The 18017-nt window shown below is 39.3% G+C and overlaps 2 protein-coding genes across 8 annotated transcripts in view; one reads left to right on the top strand and one right to left on the bottom strand.

Annotated features, from left to right (window-relative positions):
• Nucleotides 1–31: 31 nt before the first annotated feature.
• On the bottom strand, nucleotides 32–8735 carry LOC132264112 (ras-related protein Rab-3). Its single transcript, XM_059764193.1, has 5 exons — nucleotides 7985–8735; nucleotides 5325–5549; nucleotides 3819–3937; nucleotides 2748–2919; nucleotides 32–2680 (listed from the first exon to the last, which is right to left on the bottom strand). Exons 2-5 carry the CDS (start codon nucleotides 5547–5549, stop codon nucleotides 2534–2536), a joined length of 663 nt encoding a protein of 220 aa, XP_059620176.1. The 5' UTR covers nucleotides 7985–8735; the 3' UTR covers nucleotides 32–2533.
• A 5155-nt stretch (nucleotides 8736–13890) lies between these two features.
• The window catches only part of LOC132264349 (uncharacterized), a 54682-nt gene continuing 50555 nt past the window's right edge, over nucleotides 13891–18017 (top strand). For 4 of the 7 annotated variants that reach the window (XM_059764516.1, XM_059764514.1, XM_059764509.1 and 1 more), the window contains exon 1: nucleotides 16029–16539. The gene's annotated coding sequence lies outside the window, so the exon portion shown is untranslated. Of the gene's footprint in view, nucleotides 14213–16028; nucleotides 16540–18017 lie in introns of those variants that run through there. The other 3 variants (XM_059764512.1, XM_059764511.1, XM_059764510.1) reach the window with 3 other exon arrangements.

Genomic DNA, 18017 nt, shown 5'->3' with positions numbered 1-18017 from the left:
TGGAAAAAGCATGCAGAACTCAATTTACTGTCCAATTTCCTTGAAATTTTATTTCATTCTTGGTAATACATTTATGTTTTTTTTTATACTTTTTCAGTAATATACTTGTTTTTAATATGTATTTGTATGACAACAATCAAATTATAATATTTATGATATTTTTTTTTATTTAATAATTTTCATCCTTTTCATGCCTCAGAATGTATTAATTAATATTTTTTTCTTCTCCATGTACTTCTACATTGACTATGCTGTTCCATTGTTTACTCTTTCTTGCATAATATGTTGGTATATTTTACCTCCTTAGAATTTCCTGATAAATGTTCTTTATAGTTTTTTTCTTGTCATGTCGTACAATTTGAAATATTACGTTTAAGTATATATTTAATTCCTTTGTTTAATACAACGAAGCGATTGACGTTTTTCAAACTCTTACTGTTTATCCTTCCTTTATAATTTTTTTTATACCAAGTTTTTCATGGGAAAACCTTCAAAAACACCTCCTTTGAGGCGTGCATTCTTCCCGTTGTTTGAAAGTAGAGAAATCAAGGAGAGGAAAATTTGTGTGCGATTAATGTTTGTCTTGTCTTGATGATTGTGATAAGGTAGAAAAGAGTTGTTTTCTGGTTTTTCTCTCAAATTCAAAAATCGTATAGTGAAATTCCTTGATGATTAATCTGTTGTTATACAGTTAAGATTAAGAGATTAGTTGATACACGTCGTGTTTATAGGCACGTGTAAAGAGATTCTCTTTCTTGTCATCATTTATTTGCCACTTGAAAGGAAGATTGCGGGGAAAGAAGGATTTCTTGAGCGAAGCAAAATCATCGTAAGAAGCTAAATGTTGAGAAATTATCTCTCCAATATCGCCAACTTTCGCTGGTTTCTCATCAAAATGTAACAGTATTTTTGTTTTCTCGATGTGTGCGCCATTAAAATATAACATTTTAATTACACCTTCTTGTAACTTTTTTTTTTATACAGCTTACTCAACAATAACGATCACAAAATTATAAGGATAATTCCTGGGTGTTATTTACATCTAAGACTAGATTGTGAAGGAATGTGTTCATCATAATTGATTACTATAATTAATAATTACACATATAATTTTTTCATAATTTGTTCTTTTCCATCTCTTCAAATTTCTTTTTACTTCACGACTAAAATCATGCTCTATTGATAAATACAATTTAAATGTTACTGCTTTCATACATTTTACAATACTTTGTGTAGTTTTTATATTTGGTATTTTTTTTTAAAGACTTTTACTCATTCATGTTTTGTCATTTATGGAAAATGTTGTTTCTTCTTTAAAATATGTCACATATTTGAGGAATTATTGCATGAAAATCAATGACTCACTGAGATTAATATGCGAAATTCTTTCGGTCTTCTTTTGATTTGTCCTCACAATCATCGATTTTCATGCGATAAATTGTCAAATTATGCTAGTGAAAAAGTTATTTTCAGAGAATTTCAGTTTTGGTTCTTGAAAATGTCTGGATACAGTTGTGAAAACCTCTTTTGCGTGTCAGCACTGAATCATTATCTCGGTGTACTTGCAGTTTATATTCCTGTCACTTTGCTACAATTTTATCATCAATATTTAGATATTTACAATATTTTTTACATAATGTCTTCTATATATGTACTTTCTCGAATAATTTCTTCTTTTTTTTCTTAATATTTCTTTTGTTAATGTATGAAAATAAATCTGCAATCTCCCGTTTATCTTTAATACTGCTGCAAGTTAAAGTACTTTTTTTTCTTCTTCTTATCATTCCCGAAGAAGTCAATGATAAAGAAAGTGATTAAGAAATATGCCACATTATTGTTGCACTTGTCTGAAAATTAATTTTCCTTTTATTGTCTACAGACTAAATTATCATCATTTTTTTTCTTGATTTCCATGAGTGTGTCCTTCTTAGAAGTCTCTCTGATTTTCTTTTTCTATCCACTCGCTTTTCCTAATCATTCAACATTTATAGCACTACAGTGAATCATTTTATTAGACATAATAATTATAATTTATATTTTTCTGAAGATTCTCTTCCTTTTCTTTCATCTCTACTTAAAGAAATTTCTTCTCACCTAAAACGAGTAAACAACGAGATATTTTCTGCCATCTGATCATTATCTTCTCCGTTCCGTATCTAAGAATAAAACGGCTCATCTTCCAGGAAACACTCAATTTTGAACGATATAGAATCATTACTCTGTCATTGTAGTTTTTATATCAGAGGGAAAAATCAATGATAGTGCAAATGTGAAAGTCCAAATTCTGATTATAAGTTTCCTCTGTTCAGTGGTGACGTTCACGTACAGTACATTCATTTGCAAGAGCAAGAGTTCAGGAAGTGTGATGAAATCAATGCAAGTTTGCTGCCACACCGAAGATTACAGACTAAAAAGGAGGCTAATTTTTGGGGTGGTGGTTAAGATGTGTGTCTGCGACTGTCCATCAAACACCGAAATTTGTCATGTCTCGCCTAAGTTCACACAAAAGAACACCAGTGAATTACTTTAGACCTTAACAGTTGCAATTGGCATTTTGTGCTCCCTGTGGTGGATCCGTGAGGCGCTGTCCTTTGGGTCCTCCGGCCACGAGAGTGGGATCTGTGTCTAGACTCTCGGACATTTTGTCGCAAATGATGTCCACCAGCCTCTCGAATACCGCCTGCAATCGTCACACGCTCGCTCAAATCACAACTTTCCAGTTAACACTTCAACGCCACAACACTCACCTTAACGTTGACATTCTCCTTGGCGGACGTCTCGAAGAACTCCACGCCGAGTTGGTCGGCCAGCTGCTTTCCTCGCTCGAATGAGATGACACGTTCATCCTCCATATCACATTTGTTCCCGACCAGAATCACTTGTGCATTGTCCCAGGAGTACGTTTTTATCTGAGTCACCCTGCAATCATTACAAGTTTTAATCATACTCTCTATCGCTCTCTATCCATCTAAATATGCATGCAGATAAACCCGAGTTGTCACACAAACTAGCTCCTCAATGCCAGACAATTTTGTAACAAGGAACGTGATATTGCTTAAACACACTTGTATTCTAATGAATTCAATTCGCATATCAGTTTGTAAGTTGGAATCAGACTTGGAGCTTAAGAGATTAAAGTCAGAAGTCTTTGGTGGAAACTTTCACAGGCAATAATGTCGCGTTAGAACTTTAAGAACGCTTTTATTATGCAGAAGTGTTCGCTTTATTACAAGCCTACAACATTAATTTGTTATAATACGTACTTTAGTAGATTCACATGTCGAAATGAACATTTTCGGATCAGCTTGCTTAAAGAGCTTTTGCCCTGACTTTACTTTGAATCTTAAGGATTCTTTCACCAATGCAAATAAGTTAACTTTTCTTCCTATATGTAGTAAAGAAGTTAATGGAAAATGTGGAAAATCAGAACACTGGAAAGCTTCAGAAATAAGCAATTTGTATTTATGAGCGAGAAATGTGCTGATGATTCTAGAGAAGTCATTCAGTACATTTCTCTGATGAAACATTCGAGATGCGATCGAGAGTTGCGAACTCATTCAAGTTTGAATATGAAATGCGAGTGGAGATTCTTAAGAAGCAATTATACGTCGTCCAAGGCGCTTAATATCTGAGTAGGATCTCCGTTGGAGTGGAAAGAGAGACCAAATCGTGTGCTGGGGAGCGTCTGTGTTTTATCAAAGCGACGGAAGATTCTCGCAAATGCAAGGAATTTGCCATCTTCTACTCCTATTTCACCGAATTTTCTCCCTGTCCTTTCATTTTCGAATAAAAGCTGCTGGACTTCTTAGGATTCTTACCAATCTTGAACGGAATTAAAGCTCTCCTCATTCGTAATGTCGTACATGAGAATGAATCCCATCGCTCCGCGGTAATACGCTGTTGTGATGGTTCTGTACCTCTCTTGGCCGGCGGTGTCCTGAAAGATCCACAGAGAAGGAAGTCCATCAGCAAATTGAAGTATAATGAAGCAAGATGACGCCCAGAACTATTTGTCTAATTATGCGCTCAGTGTCAAAATTACTTTCTCTCCAGCAGTGCATGAAATGTTCCATTAATCCATTCTTGTCCTTCCAGGACAAGATGAATTTCGCAGTGAGAAATTTTTTTTTCTAGTCCAGTAAATGGCGCTTTGTTTGAATATAAAATTTACATAATGACTGAACATCCTTATTAAGAACAATTCCGTCTCATCTCTCGGGTTTTACTCCAGAGCACAGCAATTAATTTACGGAAATTATGTCTCCTTTCAGCGCGAGCACTAAAAATAGTATATTTAGCCAACATTGATATGAGAGTTTTTTTTTGCCAGAGGAAATTAATCTGCCGCTTTCTTGTGAGGATCAAATTCTCTCCTCTCCACACGAAAGTTTCATGCTTTGTGAGGTCTTTTTTGAAGAAAATACGAGGCTCTCTCTCGCCTTCTTCTCCTCTCCGGTGTGCAGGATTCATGTTGGAGGTTTTCGGTGGGAGAAAAGTGGGACAAGGTTTCTCTGTTTATTCTTTTTAACGTTCACTTCTCCTTTGACACGATGCAAAACAGCGCGCGCGTTCGGTAAAAAAAGGGAGCAATGTCAATTTGTTTAACTGTTAAGTGGGAAATTTATAAATATATTATGAATGCACCACTCTAACGTGCTCAGTATAATGGAAATTCCTGGAAATTTGTATATGTATGAAACAGATTAGCGCCCATGGGCTTTCAATAGCACCGGCGAGAGTGAGAGCCAATTTGAATTTGTGCACGTCGTCTAAAGCCTAAAGCTTCGGTGCGAAGCATAAGAGAGTTGAAAATTCAATAATTCCATTATCATTCCACGATATTTTGCACATATCGATTAAAGAATCTCTCACTTTGCTCGCGTGGGAGAACTTTTCTATACATTCTCTCCCCTTTTGAATCATTGATGCGACATCACAACAAATACCACAAACATTGCGGGGAGCTGAGGGTGGCGAGGGAGAGTTATTTTTCCAATTTGTCCCTGCTTTTTACTCTCTTTCTCCCCCCTTAAATATACAGTAGAGTGCAGAAAGTGTTTGTACGGCGAGAATATCATTTAAGTTCAAATTACAATTGATCGTTGACAGTGGCAATAGCAAAAGGCTATTATAGTTTTTACAATTTGCAATTGTTGGGAGAAACTCGAGAAAGTATCGTAATGAAATTTATGTGTTGACCAGTGGAAAAACACATATATTCTCGCCAAACTAAAGAATACAAACTTCTTGAGCGTCTCTGTAGTCATGGCGTCATGATGTAATTAATTGCTTGGGAATATATGTGAGAAAATAGACTATTTTACCCATATCTGTAACTTGACGCGTTTATCGTGTCGAAAGACAGTTTTCACTTTGAAATCGATGCCCACAGTTGACACAAAGGCTGATGTAAAAGAATCGTCAGCATAGCGGAAGAGGAAGCTCGTTTTCCCAACACTGGAATTGCCGATTATGAGCAGTTTGAACATGTAATCAAAGTTCTGGTCAGCTGCATCCTTCTGCCACTTGGGATCACCTCCGCCGGCCATCTGCAAGCACACGAAAAGCACAGTTGTTGAATTTTTAATTGAAAGCTCCGTCTGCCACTCACTTGGCCATGGCAGAAAGGCCATCAGGCGTTATTCAAACAGACAATTATACTGAGGATATTTTCATACATTCTCCAAATCAACACAGAAAAATCCTTTTGAACGGAGAGCGCACGTTTCAATGTGTTTTACAGCAAGAGGTGTATTTGTAGAGGGGAACAGGTATCACGCTGACTTTGGCTGCACAATATTATTTGCATAATTGAGTTTAGAGTTAAGGATCTCTCGGCACTGTGTCTACGTTCTTGAGAAAGACAAATGGATAATCTGTGAATAATCTCAGATGAATCACGAAGAGGGTCGAATACTGTTTGAAAAGACACAAATCTCTCAATGCGAAAGCTTCTATTGAGCTCTGTGATTGCAATAATTATCTTATAGTGAGTAATGTAATTGCAATCACAGCCTATGAAATTGAATTTACACACAGTTCGGGTTTGGAATTGTGTATGAAATGGAATTGAGGTGCTCGAATTTGAATTGTCTCGTCAAACACACTGACCTGAATTATCTGCTTTGAAGCGTATTTGACAGGAAAAAGCACCACCGAAAGAGGAAAAGTGAGTCAAGTTCGAAATGTGTTACGATTTGTCATCAATTATTGATGAAAAGCACACACACAAGCGTGCTGCCTATTTCTTTTCCCACGGACAAAAGAGGAGCTTTTCTCGCACTATCTATTTTTACGCCTACGAAGAGTGATTATCTTTGCCTCTTTCTATCTCTCTCTATCTCCTGAAAATTGAATTTCTCGGTCAGTTTAACAAGAGTGGATATTTCCCATCCATCGAGCTGTTGATGACATCCGTTGGAAACCTTTTATTGACTCCAATTCTCAATACTTTATTCATGCCATCGATTCCACAAGTAACGACATTTCTCAGCCCATCGCAGCAAATCATACAAATATAATTGGCTTATTTTGACTAATTTACGATAGCATTTGACTAAATTGCGCTGCGTACACACTGTGTTTTGGAGAGCTTTAAAATAGCACTCCTGAGAGTCCCTTTTCACAGTCTGATTAACGCATGACAGCTTAATCGGGAGTTGGAAACGTGTCCCTCGTGTTAAATAAACGTTTTTGGTATATTAAGGTTTCACACACATGATAACAGTCTTTAAGGAAACGTTTCCATGGGCAGAAATCGCAGTGAATCGTTTTCGCTTCGTGAGGTTATTCATGTTATAAATGACGCTGTTCTAGTGACGGATGTGCAAAAAGTCTTCGATGAGCTTCACAAAGTTGCCGAAGGATATATGATCTTGTTTAATTACAAAACTATATTATATCTCGGGTTGAAGTTGATTAATACAAAGTCTTGCAGAGGTGTTTTTCAAGCAAATTTCGCTACAACTAATCAAGTTGTAATTGAACTTTTTTTTAAAGCTTGCACAACGTTTGAGAGTAATAAACAATGTGCACAGGAGAAGTTCTTTAAATAAAAATCCCTTCAATTCATAGGAGAAGAGATGAAAAGAGGCAGACATTCATGTGACAGCGCACGGAAAACATTACATAACTTTTATCCCGTGAAATTTTACAACACATGATCCAGAAGAGCAAAACTAAAAAGCTGATACTACAGAACTTTTTAATGCATTATGCAGAAACACTGGAGCAATTTAATTTTCCTCACACAATTATGTCAACATTTTAGCAACCAAAAGTTGTTATTCTCGAGGAGTTTGACTTTAACCAGGAAAATATGTCTGAAAAATAGTCTTTCTCAATCCATCGAGGACGCAGAAAATTCAAACTCAAAAGCTCGCTACATTCTTTCACGGTGAATCACGTTCAAAGGTACGAGATGGCATTGATAATATCTGTCGGAGATTTATCATTGGAGGTGTCAAGGCTCAGCGGTCGATAGGAGAAAGAGACACTCTGTGTTCATTCAACAATCATGTACGTGTCCACCAATAAAATCCCAACCATCTGCTCCTGTCGTCGTGGAAGGGCATAAATCATGAACATTTACACACCATCGATGTCTATCGATTTTCCGCGTCTGAGCATTGTGCGGGGGACGGAACATGGGGGCCCCAATTCGTGCGGAGCACGCCGATTGCGCAACACTCTTTCTGCGGGTCTGCCCTCAACTGGGATCCACGTTCTCCTGGCAGGATCTGGCGATGTCTGCGTTCTAAATATAGCCTCTCGAATATCATTTGCTGGATGCCAAAGAGAACAGCGAGGGCGCCACATGAGGCGAAATGTTGCGAGTGCGTATTTCCACTGGATGTTGTTGAGACGATGAGGAATGTCTTGCAATTTTCACAGTCATTTTTTTCACACACTCACGCCGCGGGGGCGAAAGTGAGCGCAGAGAAGGGTGGAAGGGATGCTAGGCGGAGGTTATTACATCACTTACATTGTTATCAAATGCAGATTACTTCACTGTGGACTTAAGTGAAAATTTCCTGCTCTAATTGGATGACGGTGCTGAGCACAAACGGGTGGAAAATGGTTGATTGAAGAGAGAGAGAGAGAGAGAGAGAGTTCACTCAGCAACACACAAAGTGACACACTATCAATGAGGCGTGGGGTGGGTTGATTGGAGAAAAGCTCCACACTTTTTTCGCCCTTGTAACTTATCCACCCGAGATTGTGGATGATGGGCTGCAAAAAGCACACACTTCACGCCCAACAACACTGCTGACAGTTTTCACTTTCTTCTCCGCTACTCTGCAACTCTTCACCAGCCAAACAGCCCAATTCTCCGTGAATAATCGATGTGTATGTTGCTTCGTGGAGCACCCAACCGAGAGTCTGTGGTGAATTACTTGCGAAAATGGTGAATGTGGAGCTCTATTGAAGGATTTTCAATGAATTTCCCCTCACTGAGTGTGACTGAGACGGCACTACCAGCACTTTCCGACTTTCTTCTCGCCCGATTCGCCCCCACACATTCTTTTTGCACATGAACCGTCGCTTTCCGCGCTCTCTCGCTCTGACCCTCACACCCACAACACTGTAGATCAGCGTATTGCAATACTTTTCACTCTCTTCAGGGCCCAAAGCACTTTCCCTTCGGCTGAAAAATACAATTTTCACTGAGAGCTCTCCTCAATAGGAAAACATTGCAAGATTTCACGTATCGATCAGCTGGTCTCGGCTCTTCTGTCTGTCCCTTTTCTCTGTTTGCGACTTTTCCCGACTCTGTGACACAGTAAAACTCCCCGAAAATCAATATCCTTCTCAATTTTCTCGCAGCTCAACTCTCAACCTTTGCGCGAAAGCACAGAGCATGAGAGCTTTTTGCACATTTACAGTCGAAAAAGCTCTCAGGTGGGTTTGAAAAATCAACGCACTTGCCAGTAAACTTCTAATTGTCGGGCTTTCGATTGGGTGGAATGAGCAAGAGGCTCCAGAAGAAAAATTGCGTGCAACCACGGTTGTCACACACTCCAAGATTTATTGTGGTCTGGTGGCATTTAACACGTCCTCAGGCACTTGCTCATTTCATGACTACCGAGAGGAGTGACAAAGGAAAATCGATTCTATAACTTTCCCTTCTGTGGCCCCTCTAGTCATTGTCCTCATTTCCACCTTGCAATTCCACTTTAACTTCGTGCCATGCTTCAGCAAGCCAAGGCAAATGGAGCGTCCTTAAATCCATGTGAGAATCAATTGGATCCGGAAGCCCGGCTCATGTGGTTGGTAATGGAATAACTAAGAGAATACGTACAGGAGACAAAGTGTAATATCTACATGCGAAGTTTCAAAGAAACACAATGGCGGAATGTACATAGGGTGTAAGAACAATATTAATGATTTGCCCACTATTTGCAAAAACAACCCAGGCAGAGGTTGAAGATGGAGTCTTTATTTGAGCATTAATTACATTTCACCAACAATCCCTTGAATTATGTTTTTGTTTGTTGCTTTAATACTGAATCACCAATGAATTAAAACCGAGAGCAAACAAAGAATTTAACTTTTCCGGTTGTATTTAAACACAAAATAGTATTTGATCAAGTAAATCAATTGTATTTGTATTCAGAGAGAATTCAAAGAATTTTCTTATTGCTTCAACTGACAAAAGTTTGGGCATATAAAGATATTCTGTTGAGAAATGTCGACACACAGACGGAGAACTATTAACAAGTCGATGTCTTAAGTATGGGCTTTAAGTGGGGAAATCCTGATTCATTACATATTGTTCTCTCTAACCAATGTTCAGTGGCTTCACGTGTTCGAAACCACAGAGATTTGCATTTCTAACATAGAAGTAGGAAAACGTCAGAGAATTCTAGTTGAGAAGTTTTCATAATTTGCTGTTTAACCTATTTAGTCACTTTGAGTGCCGGAGAGATACACATCACAGGGAGAATATAGACAAACTTTTCCACCTTGTCGAATCTTGTGGCTGCGCTTCTGAGTCCTTGCAACACTTTTCCAACCATTTCTGTTACTCCATCTTTCCCACTCTTCGACAATTTCCACAGCTGAAGATGGAATTTTGCGCAAAGATATTCTCGTGGGTGTAATGAAAATTAATGAAAATGAATTTTTCATGCCATTTTTCACCTTCCAGTGCGCGGCTTGACGAAATGAGAGGTGATAGGCGAGCGATGTGAAACCGAGAAATATGATGGAGAACTACAAGTGGGTAAAACAGTGGCCCGATTGGGCGGCAAAAAAAGAGGCAGAAATGACAGACAAGTTGTACATGACATCGATATGATGAATGAAAATGGGTGAAATAATTAAATTAGCATTTTTTTTCCTCTTTTCTCTCGCTTTCACCCCTTTTTCCACTTATACAACTGATCTAATAGCTGGAGAATTATTCCTTTTAACTCGTACGAATTATTTGGCTCTATTGCAATTGATTATTGATACACAATGTAGTTTCATTTTGATCACAATTATGATAAGCGCCTATTGTTTGAGCACTCTTTCTATGCTCATTCCATGTTTTTTCTCCCCTTTTTCCGCACTCGGTTTCATTGTTATTTTAACACAATTCCCCGTCACTGCGTCGGGTGAATTGTTGGCCGAAAAAAGTTTATCAATTCACTAAATATTGTACGTATTGATTGGGATATTTCAGAAATAGTACGAGGCCTCTTCGCTGCGATAATGGCCAGAGTGTTGGGAAATGAGGGACAAGGAGTGGGGTGAAGTCGGTGGCAGCAGAAATGTTTGTGTTTGTAACGTGTTCAACATAATAATGATTTTCACTGGTAGTCCGAAACAGCGTGCTTTTATCGCATAATGATTGGGGATGGATGATAAGGTCACAGGGAGAGAGTGTGTATGTTTCCAGTTTCATTTTTATTCAAATTGCGCCGTGTGCGACTTGTGGGGCTGCGATGGGGGCCCGAGGAGCCGGAGATACATCTATAATTCATCATGGAACGCTCCCTGGGTGCCAGTGTTTGTGGTGGAATAGTTTGTCAGAGGGCCTCTCTGTACGCTGACGAAATTAATTATTCATTCTTGATTATATGGGGAATTTCGGATGTGATCCTATTAGATAGAGAGACATACAGAAATCTATTTTCTTCCCAGTCGGAAAATTAAAGGAAAACGAACGAACCTAATTTGGTGAAGATTTGTCACGCTTCAATGTAACTTATATTACGATAGTGTCCGCCCATCAACACAAACATTTACTAGTTCTCTGCGTATGGCAGAAATGACCCACGAAGGGGCACTTATTGCCGCTTTTGACTAAACACATATAATGTAAATAGTCGCCCTTTATGCGTTTATTCTGTTACATTATGATGAAAGAGATTCTCATTCTGATTTACATTTAAATTAATGAGAAATTTTGCTAATCAAGCTTGTGAATTGTATATTAATTAAAGTTTTGAAAGTAATTTATCTAGAGAGTTGTGTTCTGCTTGTTCGTGGGGATATAATTACGAATAAAGTTGATGAAACAACAAAGTGGAAAGTTGAATTTTATGTAATTGAATGGTCAGAAATTCTTACTAATAGCGTAAAGTGTATAGGAGCATAAAAATTCGGCACTTGTATTAATTATTTACTAGATTTGTTCTAATTTAAACCTTTCATCTTCTGATGAAGTAAATTCCACCTTTAATAAGATGGAATCATATTGCGCAAATCCCGCCACAAGAGCATCTTGAGACGAGGATAACCAGTAAGAGAAAGAAGTAAATATGATTCTGTAAATATTTCATTAGATTTTCTCTCTCTCTGCGGTGTATTTCAGGGTGGATGAACTTCGGCAATGTCGCACCGAACGGGGAGATGTCAAAGGATCACGCGGGTGCAGTGAGAAACGTGAGAAAATGCCCAGGGTTGTACAGAGTCTCTGCGATGAGCTGCAGCAGCACACCGAGCACGATTCCACCCCGTGAAATCGAGCACCTTTTCTTCACAGTCGCCACACGTGAGATGTCGAAGTTGAGCGCCAGCTACATTTCTCCAAATTGAATTACAATCTTCCACTGCTCCAGTGCGACGAGGGAAGAAAAATGAGATATTTCCGCCTCGAGGATTCGACATGACAGTAAATTCCACAAATTCACTGTTTACCCTCAAAATCCAATCCGCAGAGAAAAACCATATTACAAGAGGATTTACTGAGGTGAAAATTGGGTAAATCGTTCTCACGAAATTTGCACGACGAAGGCTCATTTGTCCTCTTCACGTGCCGAGATGTTGGGCAATTTTTCCACCTTTTTCTCACCATGCAAGTGCAGTACTAAACTCACCTGGATTTCGAGGTTTACCTCATTAACTCTCCTTGGTGAACTGTTGAGCTGGCAGCGTTTAGTTTATTACATCATTTTCTTCTCATCCACTACAAAACGTCCCTATCATAACCACTAATAGCGCTGTTCACACACTATCAAGCACCCTAAATACCCATCGAAATAACTCTAAGAGAGGCCTATTAAACAAAAACACGCTGACGGGATAAATCACTGTTCGTAAATACAGAATGGATTGTTTCGGCTCTCTGGTAAATTTCCTTTCGAAATTGCGCCACGTGTTTGGTTGTTCTTTTTTAATGCTCACTAACTGATGAAGTTTTTCATGACCTTCACTTGATCCCTGATAGTTTGATTGCAGGCATTATCATCTATTTGCCCCTCAATTACAGCCCTCTGGTCAGCTCGTGATTGATCAATCTATCATGTTTCGGGGTAGATAAATTCCGTGCATGAAAGCAGCCCGTCAATTTGGACAGTAAATTCAAGTGGTGGCGATATTAAAGTGATCCACCTTCCCCATGTGCACATAAAAGAGGCAAATTGAAAGGGCAAATGTGAGTAGCTTTGCCAATTCGAATGAGCTTTTCATACACTTCCACGATGGGATGGAGGGTAATTTTAATAAAGTCGTCGAATAGGAGAGTTTTAGGGGCAATCTACATACAGCGCTTGAGATAGGCATTGAAGGGTGAAACCGCACACGATTTGGGGGGAAGAAATGGGGCTATTAATGCTGAAATTCATGGGGCATACCTTACCAAAATTCTCGTGCATTCCTGCCGAAATGGGCTTAAATAAATTGAATATAATTGTGTTCGCAACCACTTGTGTGAAAATGTTGTTCTTTTCTTAGACCCGCACACTCCAAATGGTGGCCAGGCCAGACGCATGATTTGACGTCGAAGAAGCACCTGTTTGTGCTCTATATGAGACTCTCTCTCTCTCTCTCTACTCTCAGTTGCTCTCTTACAATTCTGTTCCCATTTAGATGGCCAGCACGAGTCGAGCATGTTGTGTGAGACTGACATGCAATGGAAAATGAATTCTCAGAATTTCCCCAATAAGTGAAATGATAGTATATAATTCATACAAATGTGCAGAAATGCGTAATGCTTTGAGAAAGTTAGAAAATTGAATCTTATGATCAAAAAAACAGTTTTATAGCTCATTCATAAGATAAATCTACTTCCAAAACGTTCTATTTGTTTAAAAATCAGGGTATTTTGATTTGAGTTCCTTTTATTGGTAATCAGAAAATGCTCTTAATGTGAATTAACTCGTTTATAGAGATTTTTTTTAGTATTCCACAATGAAAAAGGGGTTTTAGGAGTTCGATATTTCTCTTCATTCCAGCTATAAATATTTGACAAAAAGTGGATGTTATGGACTTTCAATTCTAATGGACTGCTCATAAAGTGTGAACTGCGTAATGTTATAGCTATGCGAGTCTTGAAATATGCTCCGCGAGAGTATATAATATCGACTTATGCTCGCGGTCCTGCTTCTGAGCGCCAACTGCGGAGAGAGGCGCACTCTCGTGTCGGTTGAACACCCGCACTCAGGAGTGTATTTCAGTTGGTGAATCGTCGCGGCGTTGGTCAGACGTCTCGGAAGTCACCTTCGGCGGTTTCGAGGGTTTCAAGACACTGGATTCAGCCGTGAAAGTGTCTCTGACTTTATGTTGAGTTCCACATTGTCGCAATTCGTGTCTGATTTATCAGTCATGAGGAAGAGTGTCCAAGGGCAGAAGAGTGCCAGTGAGTGCCGAAAATAGGACGCCAAGAATCGGGAGTGATGACTCGCGTGTGACTTTGCTGATCTCCCGAAAGACGGTCTCAATATTGGGCCTCAGCTCAAACGATGATCGTCATGGACGGAATAAATCGTGCGACACAATGTTTGTGTGTCTCGGGAAAATTCTTTCACATGCCATGGCTTCTTTTTCCTCCGCAATTTACATAATTATTTTTAGTTCAATCAAAATTTCTCATCCGCCACGTTTCCAATGGGTGGAATTCTCTCGGCACTACAATTCTACTTAGCATGCAACGTGTATCGAGTTGTTCCCTTTCCGCTGGCAACATACTTTTCCCATATTTCTTTCGCCGAGCTCATTGCAAAAAGCTCCCCAAAGTCACCAAAGAATGCGCCCAGGGGATGAAGCCTGCCTTTGATGTTGCAGCATTTGATTGTGAGGTCATTGGATGATTGAGAAATGCGAGAAATTTCCTCTCTGATCTCCAACATTCATATTCGTATGCATTTTTCACGGCACTTTTAGAAATATTTGCTCGTGTGCGAGAGAGCAAAAGTTTACCGAGTTGATTTAAATATATATTTTCACGACCACAAATTTTGTCGTTCGCCACATATAACATATGCAGGAGCGAGAGAAATATGTTGGAAGTGACTTACTCGTTTCGTGAGTAATGTTGCATATTTACAAATCCCCCTCCCCGCGTGCCTATATGCAAAATTCCTGCCCCTATTCAGGCTTCTTTTAATCCCAAGTCATTCGATGCATTTTTCCGCCTCGCCTGGGTTTTTCCCCCAAGCTTTTTTCCAACCCTCTGACCTCACTCGTGGGTGGGGAGTTGAAATATTGTGCAGAGAAACGAACGTGCAGGGAACAACAAATGACGCGAGTTGGTTGAGAAAGCACAAAACGCGCGGCGCGACGTCGAAATGTAAGCGTGACTATTTACAATAAGGTCATCTCGCTTCATTTTTCCATTCGCGAACTCGACCGCACTTTTCTCTGCTGATCGTTTCTCGGCTCAAATGTCGCCCGACAAATTGGTCCTTTGTTGGAGAGCGCTTTCGCTGCAGAGAAAGTCCACAAGGAATCGCAAATGCGCTCAAGCCGACCTTGTCCTCTTAGACTCTCCCGTGTGTGTTTTGTATGAAAATTATGCAGAAAGAATAAAATTAGTCTGCACGTGTAATTGCAAGGCCTCGCTTCGCATTAAGTGTGTGTGTGTGTGTTTGTCTACAAGACAACAGGAGTGAGAAAATGGGAAATACTCCGTTTAATGATGTAAAAGAGGAAAATACAGCGAAAGTTTAAATAGATTTTCCGTGTTAATTTAGAACTAGTTAAAATTCGACTTGCACCTCCTAATTGTTACTCGCTGATATCAAAATTAAGTTTTGGCGTAAAGCGCCGAGAGTGAAAATGCAATGTTAGCATTGTTGGATCTTATCATTGTCGTATAAAGTTTTGTTGTTAAAAGTCTGTGGTTAGAACTGCATATCACGGATTTTGGGTAGAAGAGCTGGAAAGACATGAGAAGCCTTTGGAGATTTCAGTTGTAAATAAATGCTTCTGTACAGACTTAATTGTAGATCAAGTTCAGCAAAAACATTCAAAGTCGCAATAGTTCTGTGACTTCGAATTACCCTGAATTGGTAAGAATTCATGAATAGATTCTCATTACTAGCAAATATTGTCTGTTATATTCTAGAGTTCTTTCATGGAGAAATGTGTGTGTGCAAGTAAGAATTGTCCTGAAAGTCCGTGCAACGCTAATAAAAAGCACTCGTGATGAATGAAAGAAGGAAGGAAGGGAAGAGGAAGAGCATAATAGTGCTCCTCAATGGGCCCATTCAAGGTTCAATGTGAGGCGAAAATAGAATTTTGATTGCAATTCACTCTCTCACTCTGCGGTGAGCTTCAAGTGCATTGTATGCACCGCAAGCAATTCAGTGTTCATTTGAACGGTGAGCTAATCTTTCAGTCCTAATTGCTCGAAGGGAATCCGCGAGTTGTGTGCTTTCACCCTTTGCCGTCTCTTCTGCAAACGTGAATGGAATCCTCCGACGGTGTTTCGCCGAGAGTGTTCCACCCTCATTAAACTCTCACGCTTGCTGGGATCCTTCTTTCATTCTCAATAAATAAACAAATTATTATTCTCTTTCCCATCTGTCATCCACGTCGCGGTGCCAGCAACGGAAAAAGATCAGCCGAGTGAGTGTAGAATTTCAAGGGGAGCCGATTTCGCGATTTTCCTCGCCGCATCTCGCGTGTGTGTGCTCCGCAATCAATGGATGGATAACGCGTAGACATGCGGGAGAGCGTGTGAAGTGATAAGGAACAATGTAGAGAGATATCTACATTTCGAGACAGTTCTTTTTCGTTTCCTTTAATTTCCGCCACGGACCTTCCGTTGGCGCAGCCTCGCTTGTCTCCTTGACGGTGAAAGTGCCACATCGACGCAACAGCAAAGAGGTGAGCTATAGAGAATAATTGAGCACATCTCGAGGCATTGATGCTGTCTTTTCTATGCAATTTTTCGCAGAAATGCAGCAAATGTGCCTTAATTCTGTTTAAAATAAACACACAATTTATAAACTTCCTCATATTCTTCAGAAGATGTGTACACAGCCAGCTTTATTGGGCTGTGTGTGCAGACACCACGAGGCTTTTGCTTATAATGTCAAGACTCGATTATAAACTTGACTGCTGAGGCATCACGGTCACAATGAGGAAATTCAAGTGTAATACAGCGAGATAAATAGTGTGTGAGGAAAGGTGCCAAAAAAGTTTGCCAAGAGAGAGAGAGAGCCATTATTTGTCATGTGAATTTTTTACTTCTGAGAAATCCCTCTCGATTTTTTTTTCCTCTCGACACAACTCGCTTCATCCTCACGAAGCCCATCGGTTTGGCTCTACATAAACAGGTGAAATCATAAAAAATCTCACGGCACTTTTATGGTGGGCGGATATGGGGGAGCTTTGGATATGGGAATAGAGACTTTTCTCTCGTGACATCTGTCGTCTTCTCATAATCTCTGTAATCTTACGATCTTACGTGGTTATATAAATAAAGTTCCCCTCTAAACCGTCTCTTGCCGCTCGACGCGATTTTTCTTGCCATCACACTTTGAATGTGGTCAGTTATTCAATGGCTTTTCCGTCAACCTCTTCCGAACTAATCTGGGGCAGAAATAGAAGCCAAGCAGGAGCGAGATGGAGAGCGAATTCTTCTCAATGACACATATGTTAGACGCTATTAATTAAGAATTATTGAAAAAAAAGAAAGAAAAGGCAGAAATCACCAACGATTTCTGGGATGATATTGTTTCTTCCCCACACATAAATTCGAGTCAGAGGAAAGCAGAAATAAACCCAGTGCGATACATTCATACACAAACACTTATAACTGGTGGATAATCTCCCCCAGATTCACGCAGTGACAGAATCTGTTTCTCCTTAAAGTTTTCTTTCCAACTCCCTCTCGTTCATCAGCTGTGAAGCAAGAGTTGACTTAGCAGTTGACGGGAATTTCCAACAGAAATCTTCGCGAGAGTTTTATCGTCACCCGAGCAAATTCATAAACTTAAATAATTAAATATTTGAGAAACAACTCAGGCGAATTTATTCAATTACACAAATCCTAAATTGAAGTAAATTGTGACTTGCCTCACGAAAGGGACTGTGAACAATCAGCGAAATAATTACACAGACAACGATTGTTGCAAAGTTTTGTTCAGTCATTTGATCTTATAATACAAAATGAAAATATAACTTTGCAATAAATTACAGATTATGACTACAATATGCTAAGAAATAATAATAATAATAATCTTCAAAGTGAAAACCGAAATATTTGCCATCATTTATTGTGTTGAAAATTCATTTTCAATACCGAATATCGTCAATATTGAGATTATGAGCACAGACGTTAATTTTCTAATAAATGTACA

Source organism: Phlebotomus argentipes, unplaced genomic scaffold (assembly GCF_947086385.1).
Source record: "Phlebotomus argentipes unplaced genomic scaffold, Phlebotomus argentipes genome assembly contig_32, whole genome shotgun sequence".
NCBI classification, from domain to species: domain Eukaryota; kingdom Metazoa; phylum Arthropoda; class Insecta; order Diptera; family Psychodidae; genus Phlebotomus; species Phlebotomus argentipes.
This window is presented reverse-complemented; position numbering and strand designations above follow the sequence as displayed.

What these genes read in the sequence shown, in the direction of transcription:
- LOC132264112 (XM_059764193.1), bottom strand. Translation starts at nt 5,549, where the DNA reads ATGGCCGGCGGAGGTGATCCCAAGTGGCAGAAGGATGCAGCTGACCAG. An exon ending in GCGTCAAGTTACAGATATGG is followed by an intron (nt 3,938 to 5,324) that starts GTAAAATAGTCT and finishes TGGATCTTTCAG; the next exon opens with GACACCGCCGGCCAAGAGAG. An exon ending in TTTAATTCCGTTCAAGATTG is followed by an intron (nt 2,920 to 3,818) that starts GTAAGAATCCTA and finishes TAATGATTGCAG; the next exon opens with GGTGACTCAGATAAAAACGT.